Raw genomic sequence first — 24977 nt, forward strand, 5'->3', positions numbered from 1 at the left:
TGCACACCGAGAGCAGTGCTGCCGGGTCCTTCATCTACTGTATACACACACACACCACACATGAGCCTGCACACCGAGAGCAGTGCTGCCGGACCCTCCATCTACTGTATACACACCCCCACCCCCACACATGAGCCTGCACACCGAGAGCAGTGCTGCTGGACCCTTCATCTACTCCTTATCTGCCCTCAACCTAATCCAGGAAGGAGGACTGGATAGCACCAGCTCTCAGTGTGCTCCCTCATTTCCTCAGAGCTTGTCTCAAACAATGACCCAGCAAACAAAGAACCACACTGACCCAAGTCCCCTAAGGAGCAGTAAGCAGGAGGCAGGGGAGAAGAGAAGCCGGAGTAACTGCAAGGCAGGAACGGCAATGGGGAGATGAAAGTACAAGCAAAAACCAACCAACAAAAATGCTTTCAAGTCTGAAATCCCAACACTTGAAGAACCCAGACCTTGAGGCCAACCTGAACCACAAAATGACTGACTTGTGGAACTGAGGCTCCAGGGGATGACAGAAGCCAGGCGTCACATACTGAGTAGTGCTTTTGTCAGTGACTAACCACATACACTGATGAGAGCAATTCTGTACGATAACTACAGTGTTGAAAACCTCCCATCACCCAGTGCCATCACAGCTGTCAAGGACGCCTAGCTCACCTGACTCAAATGTGTGGCAACCCACAGGAGCACCACTATAAGGACAGAACCCAGTAACTAACCCTGCATGCAATGCTTCACGATGATAAACAACCAGGCTATGGCAAGTGTCCATACTGTGTGTGTTATTCAAGAACACATCTTCTTATACATGGAAGAGACGGTTACTGTAAGTCCGGCTAGGGTGCACACCTGTAATCCCAGCACTGAGGAGTAGAAACAAGATAACGGGAGACCAGATTGAGCTCCATGAGACCCACAGCCTCTTCTCATGCACGGGGAAAACCATCCCTGTAAAGCCATGTGCGCAATGCTGGGATGCAGCTCAGTGTGCCTGCCGAGTGCACAGCCTGAATTCACTCCTAGTGCCTGCTGTGTGCACAGCCTGAATTCACTCCTAGTGTCTGCCGTGTGTACAGCCTGAATTTACTCCTAGTGCCTGCCATGCGCACAGCCTGAATTCACTCCTAGTGCCTGCCATGTGCACAGCCTGAATTTACTCCTAGTGCCTGCCATGCGCACAGCCTGAATTTACTCCTAGCAAAGATCTGAATCAAAACAAAACAGGTAGTATGCTGCTTCCCTAGGGACACTCTCAGGGACAGACAGAATCACTGTCTTTCTCGATGATTTTAATCTTACATTTTGTTCACCTTGAATCAAGAAGCAATAGTTCCACCATATATGCATCCCACCCAGCCCAGGCCCGTGGCTCATGGTCCTCTCTGGTCCTAGTTTCATGTAAGGACGCCATGGGGCTTCCACATGATGATGTGCCTCTCAGAACCCACTCCTTCCCAACACAGCCATGCCTAACTGGAGTTAACTCTCTGCAAAGAATGCCTTGGATGTTCTAGTACTATCCTTGAGTATGGAGCAGAAACATGTCTTCACTCATGAAACACGCCTAACACAGAGGACCGACAGGGTCTCCATGGTGTCAACAGCTGAGCAAAGCACAGGGATTAAGGGCATGGCTCAAGGTCCACATTAAAGTAAAGCCAGAGCGGCGCTCCTGCACCTGATCTGCAGGGCACAGCCCATGTGAGCATCAGAGCACTGTGGACAGAGCCAAGCCCTTCATCTGGCCTCCCTGGCCCACTGAGCCCCACGCACCCTGGAGCTCCTGCATTTTATCACAGGTGCTGTCCTCTACGCTGGTCAGACTGAACCTTTGCAGCACTCTACGTGAACCTTCTCTCTGACCTCCTGTTCTGAAAACAAACTGTGGCTCCAAGCTATAGGCTTCTTGAAAAGCTAGTGAGTCAGGATCCTACACTCAACATTTGAGTGCAGCCGACACAGGGCTGAGATGGAGGGGCAGGGTTCCTCAGAGCGTCTCATAAATCTTTCATGTAGAGGTCTGACGTCATCTGTTTGCCTAAAAACTCTCTTTACCCTCTTCACTAGGAAAACCTGGATCTTTGTCAGCTAGGGTTAAAAACAACCCCCTCCCCCACTCCCTACACTAAACTAGCTTTGCTCGAAACTAACTGGCACCCTCAAGTTGTGGGCTCTTCAGTACAAGTTGTGTTTTATAAAATACCACACATTTGGCACCATGTTACTTCTCTGTTGGCCTCCCAGTGTTTTTTTTTTGTTTTGTTTTTTGTTTTTTTTTTTTTTAAATGATAGCACATGTTTGAGTGCCATGTAGTTAAACCTAAAAGTATACTTAAGATGATAAAATAAATTTGGGGAAACGGCGGACAGACCCACTTACATTGAAGGAGGCTGGCTGTGCCTGTGGAACTCTGTCCTTACCTGCTTAATGACATAGTTAATCTCTTCAGAATTGAGGACAATCGTCTTGATGTCACTTGGCTTGCAGGGAGTGATTCCCCTATACAAGGGTGGTGTGTAGCACTTCATCGCAAATTTGAAGTCACTGACATGTCTTCTTTCCTCTAACAGATCTTCAAACTCATCCCACTTTTTGAGGTCTTTCTGTGAAGAAGGAAATGAAGGAAAGTGAGGTGCCCAGTGGGAGAGGAAGAATTACTCAGGCTTCCCTCTGCCCCAACTAACACTGAGCAACAACCACCAGTGTCCTAATCCCAGACTCAGACAAAGGGAGGTTGGCGCCATCACCATCTATAATTGTACTCAGTTACTGTTACTTGTTGTTATCAGACAGGGCTTTATGTAGCCCCACTTGGCCTTGAACTCTCTATGTACCAGAAGACAGCCTTGAACTATTGCTCGTCACCTCCACTTTCTTACGCCCTTATGCCCGAGTGCTGCGATTGTAGGTTGATGCCACTGGGAATGGTGAACAGGTGGTTTTGTTTTGTTGGAGCAGGTACTGAACCGAAGGCCTTCACATGCCTTACAGGCACCGCACCACTGAGCAGGTGGTCCACCAATCATCTTATTTCTGATTGCTAGCGTTGTGATCTCAGTACCACACCTACAACTCGTTTTGTCTGCCTCTAGTTAGCTTTAAAAAATAAAACACATATCAGAAACTCCAAACTAAGTTGGGTGTGTTGGTACAAGCCTATCTAGTCACTGCCCTTCAGAGGTGGGTAAAAACCATCATGGTTCAAGGCCAGCCCAGCCTACACAAGACTGTCTCAAAACAAAGTCAAATAAAACAAGGAGTCCCCTCCACCTCCCCCTGCTCGCTCCACCTCCCCCTGCTCAGCATTTGTGGGCCCAGCTTGTTGCCGTCCACCAAACCCTTGCTCTCCCTTCAGAAAGTACAGGGTCCTCTTACAACAGTGCTTCCTGACAAGTAATTAATAGTGGTGGTGATAGTGACCGCGGGGAGCTCTGCCAGCTGCTAAGTGCCCGGTCTATTCTGAGAGCTTGACACACTGAAGAGCAAGTGCCACTGCAAACTCCAAGCAGCTGCCCTCCATCCACAGGACTCCCGAGACGCAGTTACCTGCCTGCCGGTAACCTGCTGCCGGAGTTGGGCCCTCAACTCCGAAGCAGCAGAGACACAGCTTGGTGGGACCTGTGGCTTCCTACACAGATCGCCGTGGATGTTTACGGCATCATGCACACATGAAGTACTCACAGCACTACAGCCCAAAAGTGGTTTCTTCCTGGGTTTTTTTTTTTTTTTTTTTTTTTTTTTTTGGGTTTTTTGAGACAGGATTTCTCTGTGTAACCCTGGCTGTCCTGGAACTCACTCTGTAGACCAGGCTGGCCTTGAACTCAGAAATCCACCTGCCTCTGCCTCCCAAGTGCTGGGATTAAAGGCGTGCACCACCACTGCCCTGCCTGTTTGGTTTTTTCTGACAGCTATAGAAACATGTATGTCTTATTTAAAACCTGGGTCATGACGTGATACCATGTATAATTTTCCTTTCCTCTTCAGCCCTAGCCCTTTATAGTAAATACTGATTTAAAACAACTTAGTTGTTAAATAACTACCATGTTTCATAACATCTTCATTTTTTAATTACCAAACTGACTTCGACTCACTTAAAAATTCAGAAAGTGCAGGCAAAGTCCAATCCCCTCTACCCCCAAAATCTAACTTTATGTGTAATCCTCTAATGCGGACATTACTCTAAGGAATGCTTGTCCCTAAGCAAAGACCTGTGTCTCCACCAGACACACACTGAGACCGTCAACCTCATTTTTGTCCTTTACTCTTCTTTCATTATTATTTTGTCTTCCTCTGTTTAAATGTCATTAATCTCTCTGCAGCACACTCAGGTTGTATTCACTACTTGGAATTACATGAAAAGGTACAACTGTTCTTAAAGACAACCACACAGGATTCAGTGTGAGCCTTTGCTCTGGCTGGGCCAGCATCTGCTATTCTTCTTTCCCTTCCTCCAGTGGTTCTGAAATTTCCTGACTTTAGTACTGAATTCAGTGCTCTCTCATCAACAGCAATAGAAAGTCTACCTCCTTCCTCCGATTCAATGACTTTTAAACTGGAGAGTCCCCCCATCCCCACCCCCAAAAGTACACTGGCGTGTGGCTCACCTCCTCCAGCCTTCTTGGCCTTCCACAAATACTCACATATTCCACTGGATTTTGTTGCCCTTTGGTTTGTTTGGTTGGTTTTATGGTGCTACAGGTGAGGCCTGGGCTGCAGCATGCAGGCTAGACAAATGCACTCCCTCTGGGCCACTCCCCTTGCCCAGCCACAGCTGAGAACAGTCATGTGCTTCCAAATCCTCTGCCGGCTCTTCTCCCACCAGACTTCTCCAAAGCCTGCCCCACTGTTTGGCTCGGTTCTACAACCTGATTATTCTCCTGAGAGCTTAACTATTAATTGTCATCTCACCTACACCTTGGACATCACTCTCCCAACCCCCTCCATCCACAGGCCCCGCCCTCAGTGAGGCTACCCAACAGCCTGCACTCTAATCATAAATGGTGCCCTAGTCCATCCTCCTGCCTGCCATCGAAGACTTCTCAAAACACAGGTTGTTCTTTGCTTTTTAAAATACTTAAATGAGTTCCACCTACTTAGAATAAGGCCACGGTCATTTTCAGAGTCAGGGAAGACCTGCTATGCCCAGCCCCCTGTCTGCTTAAGATACAGCTCACTCACTGTTTACTCCCTGGTAAGTAAACTCACTGTGCTATGCTGCCACAGGAAGCCATGCTGGTATCCTTCTGACATGTAGGCATCTGTCTGGACCGTCCTGCTCCTCTCCTGTACCTGCTTCAGCATCATTCCCAAGAAGGCTTTCTGGAGCTCCCAGACTCACTGACGCTTGCCCAGACTCTGTGCCTGCTAGTCACATCTGCCACATGTGTGCCCACACAGTCTACGTGCATGTCTGTGCACGGTAACAACTATCCCAAAGGCAGGGCGGTATAGCATTACCACATTAGCATCTGGCTGTGTTGCTAAATGTAGCCACCCTAACATAACACACGCTTGTGCTTGTAAGACTGAAAAGCCTTCTTAAACTTTACAGTTTTCCTTAATAAAATAACAGCTTTATTAAGCTTGGGACTCAAGAAACTGCTATTACAAAATATAAGGGCAAGTGAGATCTTAGAACCTTCCCACTCATACATGCCCTTAGGAGTTAAAAAAGGCCGGGCGATGGTGGCGTACACCTTTAATCCCAGCACTTGGGAGGCAGAGGCAGGTGGATTTCTGAGTTCGAGGCCAGCCTGGTCTACAGAGTGAGTTCCAGGACAGCCAGGGCTACACAGAGAAATCCTGCCTCAAAAAACCAAAAAAAGGACAATGTCATCATTATTGGGAAACTCACTGAGGGTGGGATCCAAGACAACTATGAACCCAAATCCAGAGGACCAGGAGATGATGGATGGACGGACGGGATGGTAGGTCTGACAACTCTCCCACCCCCTGCCCACATCCCCTTGTTCCGTAGCCTCTATTGTCAAGTGCACATCTTTGTATGCACTCAAGTCAGCATGATGCCCACCCCCTGCCCCTATGCGAAGGATGACAGCATGCAGGAGCAGTACTTACTGCCAGCAAGCAACATCTGAATGGCTACTTACCCAAGAACACAGTGCAAATGCAAATCCGGTAGGGAAGTCTGGCTGACGCATGTTCCCCACCTCAGGTTGTCCCTTTGGCCCACCCAGAGCCTCCCTCTCACTACTTGCCTTCAACAAATGGCCTCTCAGAGCTCTCTGCACCAGGCCCCTTGCTATAGGCTGGAATACACAGTAACAGGGCAAGCAGACACTGCACAGAGAGAAACATGCCCTTCAGCAAAGACAGACAAGATCAGGTGGGAGTGACTCCACTGGAGGCAGTGTGCTGATCAGTGACCTCCAGTAGTGTTTTGGGCTTTGGCACTGTGTGACAAACGTACTCCCATCAAGGCCAGCTCATACCTTACCAGCAGTGGCCAAGATGCACAGCAGCACCACATGATACAGGAGTGCAACCTTCCCCTAAGGATAACCTCTAGAACAGAGATAACAGCGGTGTTCAGTAAATACTTAGGAAATGGTGCTTGGTAATACTTTATTTTATAGAAAATGTGTTTAAGTGTAATTTTAAGTGACTTAAACTTAATGGCTGTCTTACCAATAGGCTTACAAATACCACGAATCTTTAACAATCAGCCCTGGCCAGCCAGTACAATGACTGTTGTGACTCACCACAGAATCAGCTCAAGGAGATAACGTAGGCTGTTAATGAGGAAGTACTTCATACTGAGTGGTTCAGGCAATGTTTGCATTGGGTTCTTGATATTAAAAGAGTCAGCAAGCCAGGCAGTGGTGGCGCACGCCTTTAATCCCAGCACTTGGGAAGCAGAGGCAGGCAGATTTCTGAGTTCAAGGCCAGCCTGGTCTACGTAGTGAGTTCCAAGACAGCCAGGGCTACAAAGAGAAACCCTGTCTCGAAAAAACAGACAAACAAACAACAACAAAAGAGTCAGCAATGCAAAGTTCTGATCACAGAGGGGACCATGAACATTTTGAAGAAACAGCAAACACACTTCCTTCCTGTGAAATATAAAGCCATGGTGGTGAAACACAGAAAGCAAAACTAAACGGTGAATCAGAGCAGGAGCCCTTGTTAGGTCAGGTCAGTCTGAGATGGGATATACAAGTGCCTGGACCATTCATTGGACTCTTTTTTTTTTTTTTGGTTTTTCAAGACAGGGTTTCTCTGTATAGCCTTGGCTGTCCTGGAACTCACTCTGTAGACCAGGCTGGCCTCGAACTCAGAAATCCCCCTGCCTCTGCCTCCCAAGTTCTGGGATTAAAGGTGTGCGCCACCACTGCCTGGCGTTTCACTGGACTCTTAACAAGCAACCAAGGATCTGGATTGTGCATTTGGGGCACAGATATGGACACACACACACACAGTCTCTTTGGAAGAGTGCACTTCTAGCTAGCTTCAGATGCATCTTACCTGCCAATGACTTGCCAAATCCACATTCTCAGTCACACCCTCCTCTTTTGCTTGCTGTTTGGGTACCACATTCCTAACTCTACTTGGATGCCTCCCAAACATTTAGGATGTAACTGGTCCAGATCATGATAATCCACAGCTGACAATCTTACATCCTAGACTGAAACTGTTTTTCTACCTGACTAGACCTGTTCCTCCCCTGCATTTCCTATCATTGAGAGATCAGCCCAGCTGCCAAACCACAGGAACCCAAACGCCTAATTCAGACTGTCCCTACTTTCCTTAGGTCTTAGACACAACTGGTTCCCAGCGCCAAGGATCCTCTGCACTAAATATATGCACCAAAACCATCATGCTGTGTGCTGCCCAGCCTCTGTGCACCGGCCATCTGTCCTATGGTCTCCATGCCTATGAATCACACCTTCTCCAACCTCAGCTTCTTTAGAGTGAAAGATCTCACTAATGCAGACAACTATGCCAGAAGCCTAGTGGTTTTCTTAGACTTTCTAGAGCATAAATGCAGAGATTTAGTCCTCTGTAGAAGCCATGAGTACTCACGATATGTGAAATGAGACTTACTTGTTTTATGTATATGAGCACTGCAGCTGTCCTCAGACACACCAGAAGAGGGCATGGGATCCCACTGCAGATGGTTGTGAACCACCATGTGGGTGCTGGGAACTGAACTCAGGACCTCTGGAAGAGCGGTCAATGCTCTTAACCACTGAGGCACCTCTCAAACCCCAAAATATGTAGCCCAGGCTGACCTCAAACTCATCCTCCTGCCTCTGTCTCCTTCAGCCTTCTGCCTACTGGCATGCGACACCACAACCAGCGTGAAATTCTCGTAGACAACACCTTCTGCTTATGTTCTTAATGTTGTCTCCAGTCTTCTTCTTCATTCTCTACTCAGTCCCCCATGCCACCCCCCCCCACACACACACAAGGCCGTGATTTTCTTAGGTAACACTGCAGCAGTCCTCACCTCCCAGAAACTCAGATTTGGTGTCATCTTTTAGAAGCCTTCTCCAGTGCCCAAACCAGCCATACGTCTCTTCCCTTGACTCCAACAACATTCAGAGCATGCTTTAATCACTGCCCTTATTTACCCAACTTGGTTAGACTATGTGTTGACATTTACTATTTCCTGTGCACTTAGAGGCAAGGCAGTCTTTGAAACTGAGACTGAAAACTGGGAGACAGCAGGAACTAATGTTTGCATCATTACCAATATCTTAATATCTCTAAAGAATTGCAGATTAGACAGAGTATTGCACAACTAACACTGAGGTGGAGGAAGCCTGAAGTAGCCTACCATGGTCACCAGCTGTGCAGTCACAGACAAAAGCCAGAACCACTCTTATAGGCTACTGAGCCACGAGTGTATCGCCACATTGTGGTGGTGCACACCTTTAATTCCAGCACTGAGGCAGGTGGATCTCTTAGCAGAGTCTGAGGCCAAAATACAAAGCAAGTCCCAGACACCCTCAGCAACACAAAGTAAACTCTGTCTCAGAAAAATAAGAAGGAAAAAAAAGGCTGCCATCCAGCCTCAAAAGTGGAAATGTTCATGACCAAAATTTCATCATTAAAAAAAAGAAAAGAAAAGAAAAGAAACAACTCTTTTATTAACACATACAAGGAAAATTCCAATCAACACACAAACCCATTTAAAGGCCAAGAAGCTTCTCAAGTTAGAGCTATTGTAACAATCTTCTTTCCCGATGTGTCTGCTGTAGAACAACAAACTAAAGACAGTGAGGAACTGTGTGGTGAAGTCAGAGAGAGCTTCCAGCCTTAGGCTTTAAGGCTGCAGTTCATATTAATCATAAATCTAAACTTCTTAAGGAACTTACAAAGTTTGCCCACATTCCAAATGATGTTGTCCTAACCTCAAGGTAGCAGTATTCTCTTAGGAGGTTGTTTACTTTGCTCTTCTGTGGTTTTTCCTCTTTGACCTTTCTACACAAGCTAACACAACACTGGACTGAAATCAGAAGATGGTGTTAACTGGCATAGCATGGAAATATCCTTTGAAAGGCATTATTTGTCAAGAGTGGTGGTGTAGACTGTGACCCTGGCTTTCTGGAGGTGAGGGCATGAGGATTGCAAGATCCAGGAAGCCTGGCTCTTCAGAGCTAATGCCAAGCCAGAGTACAAGCCAAGAAGATCTTGTTTCAAAAATAAGATTTAAAAACAACATCAAAAAAAATTCTCAGAGGATGGAGAGATGGCAGAGGGGTTAAGAGTCATTCCTTTCCCAGTACCCACCTGGCAGCTCACAATTTGTAACTCAATTTCCAGAGCTGGCCTCTAATGCACCAGACACCACGTGGTGCACATAAAATAAAAATAAGCAAATTTCTCTCTCTCTCTCTCTCTCTCTCTCTCTCTCTCTCTCTCTCTCTCTCACACACACACACACACACACACACACACACACACCTCTCCACCTCCCCTGCCCCCCGGAATTGTGCAATCCCATCGAGTAAAAGGACACAAAGTTTCCACCTTGATAATTGCTCATGAATATTGTAAGTGACCAACACTCTGTTGGAAACCAAACCAGGCAAACCACCAATTAAAACCAGAAGAGGAAGGAAGGGGGTGGGGGTGGGGGTGTATAAGACAAGGTGGACCGAAACCAGTGCCAATGGGAATCCTATTCAGAAACTTGTGGAAACGTAACGAGTAGAAGACAGTAGTATCCTGAGGTTCCAAGTCTTCCTAAATTAAGAGGGTTATAAAACTCTACGTGTATATTGTAGCCGAATATTTCTCTCTCAGGAATACTTGAGGGAGAAGGGAAAAGGCGGGAGGTGGAGAGCCAAAAGTCTTCTCGGGCTGGGTCAGGACTAAGGTTACTCAACGGGCAGAATTCTGCCGACACATCCTCGGTGGACCGAGGAGGCTCCAATTCTCCCCTCATGTAGTTTGCGGGGGCTCCCGGCCTGATGGGGAGAAGGGACAGAGGAACCACCATGGATATAAACTTGTAAAAGCAGACACGTTAACCGAGGCGCAGACACATGGTTGCCGTGGATACCAAGCCAAGTACCCAAACCCTGTTCAGACGTGGGTCAGGACCCGCTCTCTGAGACAGGGTCGTGGGCTGGGGACATAGGGGTCGTGGGGTGGGGGACTGTCCTTCCCGCGATGTCGCCCTGGGCCTTGGTCCCCCAGGCGCCTACCGCATAGAGGAGCACACTGCTAGGGCTGGCAGAGCCGACCGAGAATCGGGAGCTGGAGGAGCTAGGAACGTCCATGGCGCGGTTGCCGTCCCGGGCGGGGCCTGGGCTGGTCTGCTACGCGGCCGTGGTGCAGCCGCTGGGGGCGGTTCTTTCGAACGGGGCGGCTCCCATCCGCCCAGGGTAGTGGCACTCCGTACGGCCACTGCACGGGACCCCGGGCACCGCCATCTTAACCAGGCCCGAGGCCGCGCAGGACCCGTGACGCACGCGCAGAAGCCGCGCCGGAAGCGGAAGTGGTGGGCTGTGTGCTGGATCCAGAGGTCCGTGCTGAATCCCATGGCGGCAGAGCGAGATTCGGACTCCACTGAGCCTCCCGGTTCTGAGGCGCTCCTGGACGCCGTGCTACGGACCCTCTACGACCTGGGTGAGCGTAGCTCCTGAGAGGAGGCGGCCAAAGGCAGCGAGACGCATCCCGAGGCGGCGGGACCACGGCCCACGTGGTGTTCTGGAGCCATGCCGGCCGGCTCTACCCTGAGGCGCCTCCCTCTCCGAGAGCTTCTCACCCACTTCTTGTCCGACCTTTCGCTCTCTCTATTCACTGTACAGGAAACAAAAATCAGAGCTGGTTACTAAAGGCATGCCACCCGCAAAAGGACAGGCACTGGTAGGCTGGAGAGCTCACGTAGATAGCCTGACTTTTAGAACCAGACACGTAGCAAACTATTATTTTGGAGCGGTTACTCGAAACCGCTCACTTACACGATTAAAAAAAAAAAAACTTAGAACTTGGAAGAACGTACCGGGTGTACATGCATTTTGTGTGTTTCCCTCATTAACAGTCAGAGCAACCCTTATACATAATAACCTTAAAGGTTCCCCTGAAGTGCTCGAGGTCTAGGGTCTCTGTCCACGGGGTGGAGGACAGACAACACTTGGCCTCCAGCTTTCACAAGTTTTAGGCTGATTTTTAAAGTCCTAGATACAGTTTATATCCGCATATGCCGGAATTTATTACAAGAGTTGCTCCAGTCACATAGACTCTACCTACTCTTTTATCTCCATACTGGCAGAGTTATATTGGCCACAAGCACATTTTTATTGAGTACACAGCTAGTGTTTTAGAAAGCTCTCGTGCCCAAACTATAGATCAGTAGTGAGGTTTAGAATTCTGGTTAAAATTTCAGATCACTGTTGAGAGTCTGAGCAGAAGAAACAAACTGAAGATGAGGAATTGAGTAGAAAGTAAAGGTATCCAAATTAAAGCAGTTTAGCTGGGTTCCCTTTAAATTTAAAACCGAAAGAAAGCAGGAAGAGCCCGGACATGTACCTGTAGCCCTGCAGTGTGGTAAAAAGAAATGCTGGCGTAGAGGCAAATGCTTTTAATACGGTCCTGGGAACTATGGCGTGGATGGCACCCAGTAAGCATGTGTGAGGACTAGCGTAATTGTATTACTGAAGACCAAAGATGTACACAGCTCTCTGGGAAGAAAGGCAGGAGTTTGATTTCAAAGAATGTTTTTTCAAGTTACATTATTTATGTGTGTGGGTATGTGTCACCTCCACCATGTGTAATGAGAAAACACTTACAGGAGTCAGTTCTCTCCTTCTACCATGTGGGTCTTGGGGATCAAACTGAAGTCATGAGACCTGGCCCCAAGCACTTTGTTTCTTTGTGTATATGAATGGATTCCTGTGTCTGGGCCGCATACGAGGTGGTATTCCTTGGTATTGGTATTAACTAGAACTAAGATAATTTTTTATTTTTATTTTTTTTAATGTTGAAACAAACAGGAGAGACAGAAGGTGAAACAGAGCAGAAAAGGATCAGAAAGAAGAGAGAAAAGAAGAGTAACTCTGAGGCGATAGTCAGTGTGGCAGCAGGGCCGCTTCCCCTGCCTGGATCACCTGTGAGAGGCCAGAGGAAGAGTGCTTCCAGCTTTTTCAAGGAGCTCAGAGAAGAGCTGCAGTCTGCTCCCGCTGCCCCTTCAGAAGTCCCTGCCACCGCTGCAGTCTCCCTCTCTCCCTTAAAGAACAACAGCAAGCTAGTGGAAGTGGTAGAGTTTCAAAGCAAAAGCAAAAAAAGAAAACCAAAGTCAGATGAGGATGAGCCGGCAAAGGTAACGGGTCAACTGGCTTATGCCTATGTGGTAAGGGTGCCGTGGTGAGCTTAGACTGTACCTGGGGCCCCAGGGCGACCTTCAGGCCCCGGCATTTGGTAAATGACTCACAGGACTCAGCATCTGGTTCTTACCCATCATGTGAGCCAACTGAGTAAGGTTGCCAAACCCGATTTCCCCAGAGGAAAAGTGGGCACTATAAATCTCGTTAGTGTGCATGCTCAGTGGGTAAACTCGTGACATTAGAACCTTGAGGCCTTAGGTATACGGAAACACTCTTGTCAGCCAAGTGTTGATTGCTCAGTACTTGGGAGGTAGCCATCTGCAAATCGAAGAGCCGAGGTTGGTCTTAAGAGTTGCAGGGCAGCCGGGCGGTGGTGGTGCACACCTTTGATCCCAGCACTTGGGAGGCAGAGACAGGTGGATTTCTGAGTTCGAGGCCAGCCTGGTCTACAGAGTGAGTTCCAGAACAGCCAGGACTACACAGAGAAACCTTGTCTCGGAAAAAAAAAAAATAAGAGTTACAGGGCTTGCCAGACATATGATTATACTTGTGATCCCAGCACTCGGGAGGAAACAGAAACAGGTGAGTCTCTGAATTCAGGGCCAGCCTGGTCTACATAGTGAGTCCCTGACCTCCCCAAAAGTAAAGGTTTCAGGCTTTGATAAAACCAGGCCTACTTAGCTACCTTCCTACCTAATAAGCCTTTGGTTGTCAGTGCTCAGGAGAAAACTAGTTCTCCCTGCCACTCCCGCTGTGCGCCAGCAGCTATTTTAGGACATAGCATTGTCACAGCTATTCTAGGACATAGCCAGTGCTGACCAAAATGTGCACCAGCCCTTGCTCGGAACTCACAGTCTGGTTGGAAAGTAACTTCCTGTGCATCACTTTCCTTCAGATAACTTGTAGATCTTACCTTTAAGTCAGTTTGTTAAGGTTACCCCCACAAATGGTCCTCTCTGCCCCCCATTTCCTTGCAACAAGAATATTCTAATGGATTTTTTTAATTCATTGCTAAAAGCCAGAGATGCCATTCTTTAGCCTTCCTCATGCCCCATAAACCTTTATCTATTTTGAAAAATGGGGTTTATCTCATTGTCTTAAGACAGCTGTTAGAGATTGCCTCAGAGCAACAGAGACTCACTACCAGTCTTTCAGTTGTAGAGGCCAGAAATCCAAAGCCGAGTATGGCGGGGCCTTCCAGGTCGCTAGGACTAGAGAAGTTTTCCTGCCTCTGACCAGGGAGGCTCTATGCACCCCATGGCGATGGTGGTGTAACTGCAGTCTCTGCCTTGCCTTTGCATGCTTGCTAATCCTATGGGTCTAAGCCTGTTCCTGTACCTGTCTCTCTCAGGGTACCTACCCATCATTGGTTTTAGGGCTTCTCCTAAATCCAGGATGTTCCTCACCCCCAGAGAACCTTAACTGCTCTCTAAGGTCCTTTCTGCAGATGAAGTCCCATAGGCAGGTTTCTGAGACTAGAGCATGACCATCAGGTCAGCCTTGTTCTTCATGGCTGTGTGAACATTCACCACATTCCTACTGTTTGGAGCAGCATTGCCCCGTGTGGTTTTCAGCCCCAGTGTTTTGTTTTTCCTTATTTGGGGGTTGTTTTGTTTATAAAAAAGGTTGGACAACCTTTTATGGAAACATTATGGATGGAAATGGAGAAGCTTGGGAATCAAAAACTGGAAGGAAAAAGTGTCGAGAAAAGGGAGAACAGATAGGTTCATTCCCAGTGACTGAGCCAGAGATGGATTTTCTTCTAGGTGGAGGAAAAGGAACTGTGTCCAAGGGCAGTCAAGTCACAGAAATGGGAAAGCAGGAGGGCAGTCAGATGAGACAGCCCTTTTCAGGGGACAGGGTTAAACTCACAGCACCCCTTGAGGACTGGCCGTCCTGGGTCAGAGAATCACCAACAGCATTCTCAGTAGTTACACAGCATATGCCTTCTAATGGGGATGAGCCACTAGTCCTGTAGAAAGAGGGGCCTAAGCTTTCTAAAGAGACGATGATGTTTTATGGGGTGCACGCCCCCTTTGGGAAACAAACTCTAAATAATTGGACTATTCAAAATGGAATTATTCCAAAAGACTGGAGGAGACTGCTAACAGCTATACTAGAGGCTGGTCCTCAGTCGCAATGGTTGTCATGGTGGAAAGAAGATGCCAGACCAGCCCTGACACTTCTTTCTGGTTCTCTCTTGAAGGTAGCTAAGGGGAAAGAGCTTAGCTGGGAGTAAGACTTGGACTTGAGAGATATTTAGAGTTGCTGTTTAGTAATAAAACTTACCTGTTGTTGGGAGCCGACTCTGAGCAGAAAGCTGCTATCATCTTTGCAGCCATCTTGAGCCATATACCCTGACAAGAGACTTGTTTTCAACAGCCTACAACAGCTGAGCACACTCTGACAATTATCTTGATCCTTTCAATCAAGGCCAGGCAGTGGTGGCACACGCCTTTAATCCCAGCACTTGAGAGACTCAAGGCGAGACTTGAGGAGAGATATAAAAGGAGAGACTTGAGGAGAGAACAGGGCAGACTGTCTCGTCTCCATTCTTCGCATCTCCATCCCCACTCTCTCTCTTGCTAGGCCCTGACCGCGGACTGGAGCAGCAGAACTGGCCGTTACAACCTGTCTTAAGTCTAAGTCACTTTTCTGTGGTAGCTGACCTGTTTGAGTTCCTCTAAGGCCGGAAAACTTGAGTCTCTGGTGTTTAGCACCTCATAGTAAAACAGAAAGGGATTAAGTAAAGTAGCCTTTGTTCTATCTCTGCAGGAACTGCATAGCTCTAACTCTCAGCCTGCTAGTTGAAGTCTCAGGAAGAAAAGGAGACACTTTGCAAAGAGACTTTAGCCTTTATTTCTAAGTTCTTCAGTTCTACAAAAAGTTTCTATAAAAGTTCTCCAAAGAGTTCTCCCTAAAAAGTTCTCTCTGCTCTCTTTGTCGAGTCTTGCTCTCTCCTCCTGTTATGGTGTTACAGTAATACTGTCTGTACTCTCAATGCTCTAACTCCCAGTGCCTTTACTCCCAATGCTGTGCCCACCAATGTAATCTTTCCTGGCCTTATGTACCTTTTCAAGGAAACTAGATCACATGGTTTATCCAAGCATCCTCCCCCCCTTTTTTAACCAAAGTTCATAGAAATTCAAACAAATTCAAACATAAATTGAAATAGAAGTTTACAACAGAGAATGTTTACACGCATGTCCATTAGGAGCAATTATCTGGCTAAGCATTCATTATCTGTTGCTAGCTCAATAGGTTCATTGAAAATTAAAAACTGTAATTTTTGTGAGTTATTACTGAGGTTTTATATAGGAAAACACAGTCAACATTTTAGCTCCTGTTCTTGCACCTATAGTAAATTGTTATTTCCCTTTTTATGACCTTTGATTGTTTTTCAACCTCTCGGGAAAGTGTTCTAAGTTGTAGGTGCCTGCTTGCTATCTCAGAAGCAATTAACTCATGACACTTGAAGATTGGCAGAGTCCTCATTGCAGTTTTTACATCAGTAAGGACTTAATAGCAGTCCTATCGTAAAAGATCTTACTAATTACTGATACAATTTTAAGAATTCTTATAGAATCATCAAGCATTAAATCTGCTTATCTGTATGCATCACTACAAGACAATACATATACATTGTTCTGCAGAAACCTGCTCAAAAGAGTGAGTTAATATCTAGCGATTGTTTTATATATAGGAAAAGCATATTAATAGCAGGAATCTTTCCTAACATGTAATCTTCTCAGCCTTGCCTAAAGAAGTGACACTCGTGGATTTACAGTCCATGGCAGAACCGTCTCAGGAAGATCACCTCTAGTTTTTAGCTTCTCTTAGATGGCTCCCAACAGGAAGATGCTAGGGATTTGGAGCAGCACACTGCAGTGAGGGACAAGTTGGTCGGTAGACATTGCTCTGGTGATATACAAGAACAATTTGAAGACTCAATCATGGAACAATGCTGTTTAGTAGCTTTTAAGAGCTTGGGACAAAGTTGAGGACCCAGGAAAGACGTCCACATCATTTATAAAATGTATACACGGCTCGGGGAAGCCTTCACTTATTTATTTTTTTAAACAAAGATTAGTTTCAGCTGTGAACAAAGCCCTGTCAGACTCTGATGTGAATGAAACAAGTGCTAATTGAAACCTTGGGGTTGGAAAACGCAAATATGGAATTCACAAAGGTTGTAGCGAGGGCAGCGCCTATGGAAGAGTGGATCCAGAAGACCGCTGACATTGATTCTAGTGTGTATAATGCCACCACGATTGGGCAAGCTGTAGCTGAAGGTTCAGGATCTCCAAATGCAGCGTTCTAACCGTGGGATATGTGGTCATTTGCAACAAAATTGTGAACAAAGGTCTCAGATCTCAAACAGAACTTTAACTGTGGGAAATAGGGTCATTTGCAACAAAATTGTGAACAAGCCATCTCTAAGGGCAATGGTTTTTCTAGATATAAACCAGAAAGAAGTCCTAGGTTTCTAGGGATGTGCAGATGGTGTTGCAAGGGTTGCCATTGGACCAGTGAATCCAAGAGAGATAGCCAAGGGCTGTTGGGAGAAAAATACTGGATAAAGTAGGTAGGCTAGCTCAAGGCCCTGCAGTACTAACAAGAACCTCAACCAAGTATTGCAGATCTACTGCGTGCTAATGCAGACATGCTGCTCTAGACTTGGCTAAAGATAAACGTCTTACACTAGCCCCAAAAATTCAGAGTTACAAAATGCCTACTGGAGTTTATGGTCCTTTACCCTCAAGAAAGGATGATCTTGGGAAGGAAGAGTTTGACTTCACAAGGATTCATTGTGTGTCCCAGAATTATAGGTGAGGATTTCTTTTTTTCTTTTGTTTTTGTTTGTTTGTTTGTTCTTTGAGACAGGGTTTCTCTGTGTAGTCCTGGCTGTCCTGGAACTCACTCTGTAGACCAGGCTGGCCTCGAACTCAGAAATCCGCCTGTCTCTGCCTCCCAAGTGCTGGGATTAAAGGCATGCACCACCACCGCTCAGCTAGGTGAGGATTTCAAAGGGGAAATTGAAGTAATGCTTATGTAAAAAAGAGAGATGCGGGTTAACATAGGATCACTCAGCTCTTGCTGTTTCCCCATATCAAGGGCAAAGCTGCTCAGCCATAAGACCGGGAGGGTTTGTGTTTTGCTGAAGAGTTGTTAATGATAGGAACGCCAAAATTAAAGTTGCAAGTGAATGACGTTGACACAGAAAGTCTGGTGGATATGAGCTGTATTCTATTATCATTTCACAAAAACGGTCAAAGGTTCAGGAAACAGTGTTCACATCACAGGCAAGAAGAGAAACATTGCTGTTAGGTTCTCTCAGCAGACATCTGTGAACCCTGGAAGGAATGGAGAAGCAAAACTGACAACAGTAGCATGGCTACAGGGACACCCAGGGCAGCTTCAAGGATGCAGACTTAGAAGCCACAGCAAATGAGGAGTGTAGTGGGATTTATCTGGTGTGCCTGGGCTTTTAAAGGATCCCTAGTTGCTAGCCAACTGGCCCTTTAAGAATTCTTAGCTCTTGGAACTGCTTGACTCTATGACCTACAGTGTTGGTTGCCTCTTGAATTTCTGGCAGCCAGATAGAAAATTTAAAAGGCGAGCTGAGGTTTCGAAAGGGGATTGGGTTAGCCGAGTGAGAGGAGAAGCCAGTTGGTGCAGAAAATGTTGTTAGGAGACAGCTGCTCCAGGAGAGGCTGAGCTGAACAGAGAGGCTACAACCTTCGTTATAGTTTGGAGCTGTTAGTGTTGGGAAAACTGGGAGAAGGGTCTGCCGGGGATCCGAGGGAGGAATAGTTGGGAGAAATGTTTGAAGGGGCTGGGCTGGAAACTGGGAGAAACAGTTGGGAAATGAATTAGATTCAGATCCCGCTCCCTGGCTCTCTTCCCCCCCCCCCCCCCATATTTCTTTCTCTCCTATCTTAGAGGAGTTAGAGAGTAGAACCAGGCTATCATGGGCGGGGAAAAGAAGAGCCCCCCAAGTAGCACAGAGTAGGCAGAGTTGATCTGATTCGTGTTTGTAGGATGCTGACCCTGGGTGGCAGATGATCATAACCCACGAAGTGAGTGATGGCTTCCACTCAGCATTCTGGGTTTGAAATGGGGTGACCTAGACTGGAGCTTAAGTGGGAGTGCAGCTCCTGAGAGGAAGGACTTCTTGGGCTCTTAAGCAGTGCCTGTGTCCATTCAGGTGGCACGTGGCTCCTAGTGCAGAGTCGGTGAGGGTGAGGGTGTCCCCCGAGCCCCTCGCAGGCAGCATGGTTTCCACTGTCACTGCTCTAGGGATCAGAGTCCCCTTGATGACCTGGATGGAGAGGACCAACGCAGGGCATGGCTGTGTGCGCCCTCAGGTGGGTCTCTGAGTTCAGGGACAGCCTGGGCTACATAGAGAGATAAAAGATGGAAGAGCATTATCCTAGGCTCTGCTCTAGGAGCTGCCCCTGCCGTTGGCATTGCTCCCCATGTGCCCGTGCCTGCCTCACTGAATCCCCAGCACACACACTTGCACACATACACATGCGCACACACATGCACAGACACATGCATGCACATGTGCGAGCACACCAGTTTCTGGGCACAGAGGAGCCGGGTACCGCAGAGGTTATATTGCTGCTCTGCAGTTAAGTGCACTTTCCACACGCATGTGCCACACAGTACTCAGCGCCTGTCAGCACAACTTTACAGGGCGTGGTTTTTAAGATTGATGCACATTTATTTACCAGACAAACCTCATCAGCAATCACTTGTTTCCCCGTTTGCCACAAACTACAGATTGTGGTTTATTTCTCTGATGTTGGGGTGGGACAGAGGCCATGCACATACCAGGCATGTCTCTCTGCATGTGCCCCCGCTGTAATGGAGGTGTGTGCTGATGGGACCCGTGCCTCTCAGTGTGCAGCATCATCGGCCGAACCTGACCACCTTGATCCTGGCCGTTCAGATACAGGGCCGTGGATCAGTGTAAGCAGCAAGGTCGGTTCTGTCCCCAGCTTCTCTGGCTTCCAGGCTGTGTACTTACTTGCTGCTTGGGAGATAGACTACAGGATATGTGGGTTCTTTGGCATTTGATAAGACTAGTGGGAGGAGTCAGAGGCATCACCAGACCTGAGGACGCCTCCCCAGGTCATTGCCAAAAAGCCCTGACAGCAGAGTGCTTATCCAGCACACCTCTTTATTCTGAACTCCTGTGGGGTCCAGTGTTAGGAAGAGTCATCTGACTGATTGACTTTACACTGGCCAGAGTGAGCAGGCCTTATCCTGATTGTTTATTATATTATTAACTTGTGCAGGTGGTAGTGGGTAACTACGGCCCATATAGATCGAGATCAGAGGGCAGCTCAGGAGACAGCTCTCTCCTTTCTCCACAACAGACTCAGAGAATAAACCCAGGTCACTGGACTCTGTGGAAAGTAACTTACCAAAGCCGAGTCAGCTCATTACTCCACTGATAACTTTTTCTTTTCTTAGGGACTAGTGTTGCTTGCTTTTGTTTCCAAGGCACAGTCTCACTATGTACCTCTGATTATCTTGGAACTCATTATATATATAGACCAACTAATCTGGAACTCTCAGAGATCCTCCTGCCTCTGCCTCCCGAATTCTGGGATTAAAGGTGTACAGTTACGCTGGCAATTTTGTCTCTTAAACCCAAGCCACATAGAAGAACATGACGTGGAGCAAGTCAGCGGGCCACAGGCAGGCTCACTGAGCCAGGAGCTCAGCTCGCATGTGGAGAAGCACTGTGATTGGATACCCTGCAGGACAGGGATTGTGCCCTGGGAAAGCAAGACTGCCACTTTGGCTGGCCCCATCATCCACCAGGGGTCCAACATCTTTTCTAGAGGCTGCATGGAATTTACAGCTCTTCCGTTGCTGTGACAGATAGGGCCTGGGATTGGATGGTGACTATTGTTGGTCAAATGTTTCTGTCTTTAACAGTCATCTCCATAGGTCTCAAGCATCTGGAGAGTCTTCTGCTTTCTCTCTTAAATGCCAGATTCCTTTCTGGGATGGGGCACTACTTGCCTCTGTGACTGGTCTGTTTCACAGTACACTCGTGTTCTTTATGACATGATGGGATGTATGTATGTCATGTTCTGCTCTTTTCTTTGTTGTGTGTTAGCACTTTATTTAGTGCTAACCTCTTATGTACGAGGTGAGGTTAGCACTCTGCCACTGAGCTACACCCCACCCCAGGGTTTCCCCTTTAGAAGCTGAATATAAACCACATTTTAACCTGTTCATCTGTCAGCACTCATCTGGGTTGCCCTTGTGGCTGTTGTGAACATTGGTGTACAGGTACCTTTGTAAGCCCCTGGCAGAGCGGAACAGCATAGTTGTGTGTATGCTTTGTCTTTCTGTTCTGAGGAGGTGACACACTTTGTCCATCGCGGTTGCCCCGTTTAGTATTTCTCAGCATCTTCGCCAGTATTTGTTATTTTCTGTTTTGTTCTTTGAGGGAATGGGTATTTTGTTTTATCTTTATTTTATACACATATATAATAATTGTTGGGTTGTTTGTTTTGAGACAAGGTTTCATGGTGTAGCCTCAAAGGAGCCAGACTGGCCTCAAAGGAGTAGCCACTTCCCTGCCTCTTTTCTCCTGGGATTACAGGTGTGTGCTGCTGTACCTGGCTAATTGGTAGTTTCTAATGTGAATTTGTTTTCTTTGCAGAATAAAATAAAGGTCCTTGAAAATGATGTGGGTATACAGGAATTTAACCTAGAAAAGGTAAGCATTTGAGGTAACTTTTTAGTTCCTCCTTCAGGCTTTCATTAGAGTTTATTATGAACTGGCAGCTTTAATGCAGCTCCGCCTTCTGCATAGTCTTGCAGTGGTCATGTGACTGACTGCTAGTCACTTCCCAGCACCAGGGTTGTCTAGTGCCATGCAGTGACACAGTGGTAAGTTAGAGAGGCAGGGACATGTGTCCACGGTGCCTCAGGTTTCTAAGATGTCTGAGAAAAGGGCAGAAGGGAGTCAGCCACTGAGACTGGCCACTGCTAACTGCCTCTTCCGAAAACAGTTGCTCCTGACCTGCTGTGAGCAGCATGGCACCAGGCTGGTAGAGAGCATCCAGTCAGAGTACAGGGTGCTACCTGAATCCCAGCTGTGAGGGTGAACAAGGAGGCAGCACTGAAAGAGAGAGCCTGGTGGTTTCCTCAGCCACAGCAGCTCTGTGGGGCCAGTGTGGCTGAGAGGCTGTGTGGGAGTGGCTGACACAGGCTCTGACTTGTGCATCTACAGGCTCGTCTGGAAGTGCACCGCTTTGGGATCACAGGCTATGGCAAAGGGAAAGAAAGAGTCCTGGAACGTGAGCGGGCTATCATGCTGGGGGCTAAGGTGAGAGGCTGTCACTGTGTCCAGGCCTAGGGAAGGGACAGCCCAGGGGCCCTGGGACTGGTCTTTTTATTATTGCAGAGTAGAAACTGATGATGTCTTTATTCCTTCCTTTCAGCCTCCCAAAAATACTTACGTGAACTACAAGGTTTTGCAGAAACAAATCAAAGAGAAGAAGACCGCAGCGGAAGAAGAAGAAAGAGCGGTAGGTGTGGTCCGGCTGCCTCAGGTCGGGCTGCCTGCTGGCGCTCCCTCACAGCTTGCCCAGCAGTCAGGACACCAGCACTGCCCCATAGGTGCCCTCTCCACCCGGGTTATTTCAGCCAAGCTTCATCTGGCCAGCTGAGGCATCTGGCCCAGCCATGGGTAAGGCAAGGCTGGCCTTGAGGCAGTGGCGTTGGCATCGCCACAGTGTCTGTCGGTTGGTGCCAAGCTGTTGTTGCCCAAGGAAGCCCTGTCCTCCACGGGTCATGGCAGTGAGGGAAGCTACAACCAAGCTCTTGGGTTTTTGTGAAAGAGTCTCACTCTGTAGCCCAAGCTGGCTTAGAGTTATCAGTCTCATGCCTCTGCTTTCTGAGTAGACTCACATGTATGCTCCACCAGACCCCGTCACAGGGTTCAAGGTGAGACTTTGTGGTTGATGCTTTTTTTATGTATGTATTTTATGTATATGAGTGCTGTATTTGCATATAAACCTGCACAACAGAAGAGAGCATCGGATAAAAAAAAAGAGCTTCAGATCCCATGGGAATACAATTACAGATGGTTGTGAGCCACCATGTGGGTGCTGGGAGTTGAACTCAGGACCTCTAGAAGAGCAGCCAGTGCTCTTAACTGGTAAGCCATCTCTGCAGCCCCTGGTTTATGTTTACTGTACCAACTTGAAGATATTTTAAGTACATGGCATTCATATGGCTTTTTGTCACAAGCACATTGCTGTATTTTTGAGTATTCACGATCCATTACTTTTTTTTGTTTTGTTTTTTTTGTTTTGGTTTTTTTAAGACAGGGTTTCTCTGTGTAGCCCTGGCTGTTCTGGAACTCACTCTGTAGACCAGGCTAGCCTCGAACTCGCGAACTCAGAAATCCACCTGCCTCTACTCCCACGTGCTGGGATTAAAGGCCCACCTGCCCGGCTTTCACTATCCATTACTGACATACTATCTTAAATTGTAATATAGGCACGGGAGACAGACATCTTCAAGAGAAAGAAGAGGAAAGGGAGAGAACAGGGGGACAGGTGAGTAGTGGCAGTTACTGGGTTGTCACTGGCCACACCTTGTGCTTGGTTCCCTCACGGTGGCTTGAGTGTGCAGCACCCCAGCCCTCAGCCTGGCAGGTGTGGTCACTCCAAGGAGGCCTTGTCCCCCAAGGGGCAGTGAGGGAAGCCCCAACTGTGTAAACAGATCACCTTCAGTGCTGGTGAGTCCTGTGGAGAGGACGCAGAGGAGCTTGGAGAACTCTGTGGGAGTGAGCCAAGGGTCATTTCATTGCGGTGACATCTGTCAGGAATGGAGTGGAGAGGAAAGGTCACCCTGGCTGTAGTGTTCCACACCTTGCTGAAGTTGGTGTGGCACTGCTTTTTGCTCTAACTGCTTGGCATCTTTCTCTCACTTTCAACGCAGAAGACCCAAGAAGTCGGCTCCCAGCATTCTGTCAAGTGGACGGGCTGGACAAGTTGGAAAATTCAGAAATGGGACATTGATTCTAAGCCCCACTGATATCAAGAAAATCAACTCTTCCAGGGTAGCTAAATGAAGTTCCTTCAGCTCCAGAGAGGAGCGGGAACAGTGGCAGCATGTGGGACGGATACAGGACCCCTAATCCTGAGGCTGCCCATTCTTGTTCCACAGAGTCTTTCTCATTTGAGCAGAGAGTCTGTGTACAGCAACCCTGCTGAGTGCCCGGGCTCCCCTCCCTCGTGCTGCACGCATACACATACCTGTGCATACAGCAGGCAGAGACCCCGCTGAGTGCTGGGCTGTGCCCAGGCTCCCCTCCTGTTGTAGGTTGCTGGTGTCGGCACACTGGTCACACTCTACTGTTTCATAATTTTACTGACTCCAAGTGTCTGTGAATTACGCTGAAGTGCCTTTGGACTCATGAAGCCACTAAGCGCATTTGTTATCCATTGGTTCTGTAAGAAATCGATCTGTTGTCAGCCTGCCACACTGTAAATCCACTTTGTAAGAATTTCCAAAAATGCACCTCTGTAGTGTGAGTGACTGGCTGTTAAGTAACACACAGGCAGTTCTAACTGGTCCCCCACACCTACTTGGAGCTGTAACCTCACAAGGCCATTTTACAGTGATGCTACCCCTGCCTGGATGTCAGCGTCTCCTCAGAGCCTGAGGTGCATTAAAGGAACGTGTCCAGTGACAGGGACAGTTCTGGCATTTCCCACCCTGGGAGTTCCTTGTCCGACAAGCAGTGCAGCACAGGCCTGAAAGCCGTCAGACTGTGGCCAGCTGTTAGGACGTCGTCAGGATGCTCTGAGAGCATTGCCAAGCATCTCACAAGACAGAATCCAGTGTGCTGGGTAACTTTAAATGATTTTTTTTTTCTAAAGCTCATTGATTTATAAGTAAGGGCACATGGGCCACAGTGTTTGTGTGGAAGTCATGGGGTCTGGTTTTCCCAGCATGCCAGTCTCAGGAATTGAATTTGGGTGTCAGGCTTGGCAGCAAGCACCTTCACCTGCTCATCCCCCTACCCCCACCCCACTAGCCCAACTTAAAAGATCTTAACAGGACAGCACTGGGGAGAGAGATCTCAGGGCATGAGAGGAGCTATGGAAGGTCTGCACCAGCCAGCTCCATCT

The 24977-nt window shown here is 47.7% G+C and overlaps 2 protein-coding genes across 2 annotated transcripts in view; one reads left to right on the forward strand and one right to left on the reverse strand.

The window, feature by feature from the left end:
• Positions 1–10924, reverse strand: part of Gnpat (glyceronephosphate O-acyltransferase) — a 28778-nt gene extending 17854 nt beyond the window's left edge. Inside the window, exons 1-2 of the mRNA XM_028767734.1 lie at positions 10678–10924; positions 2425–2607 (exon numbers count right to left, since the gene is read on the reverse strand). Of these exons, the coding sequence (XP_028623567.1) occupies positions 2425–2607; positions 10678–10752 (258 nt within the window). The 5' untranslated portion in view covers positions 10753–10924. The remainder of the gene's footprint in view (positions 1–2424; positions 2608–10677) is intronic.
• A 42-nt stretch (positions 10925–10966) lies between these two features.
• Positions 10967–24363, forward strand: CUNH1orf131 (chromosome unknown C1orf131 homolog). Its single transcript, XM_028767723.1, has 7 exons — positions 10967–11101; positions 12469–12794; positions 21491–21547; positions 22064–22159; positions 22275–22361; positions 23338–23396; positions 23782–24363. Exons 1-7 carry the CDS (start codon positions 11014–11016, stop codon positions 23912–23914), a joined length of 846 nt encoding a protein of 281 aa, XP_028623556.1. The 5' UTR covers positions 10967–11013; the 3' UTR covers positions 23915–24363.
• Positions 24364–24977: the final 614 nt, after the last annotated feature.

This window comes from Grammomys surdaster, unplaced genomic scaffold (genome assembly GCF_004785775.1).
Source record: "Grammomys surdaster isolate TR1022 unplaced genomic scaffold, NIH_TR_1.0 181, whole genome shotgun sequence".
NCBI lineage: Eukaryota > Metazoa > Chordata > Mammalia > Rodentia > Muridae > Grammomys > Grammomys surdaster.

Bases quoted from the DNA above. Each gene is read 5' to 3' on its own strand.
- CUNH1orf131 (XM_028767723.1), top strand. From the start codon at position 11,014: ATGGCGGCAGAGCGAGATTCGGACTCCACTGAGCCTCCCGGTTCTGAG. The intron at 12,795-21,490 runs GTAACGGGTCAA...TTTTCTTTGCAG, and splicing joins ATGAGGATGAGCCGGCAAAG to AATAAAATAAAGGTCCTTGA. The intron at 21,548-22,063 runs GTAAGCATTTGA...GTGCATCTACAG, and splicing joins AGGAATTTAACCTAGAAAAG to GCTCGTCTGGAAGTGCACCG.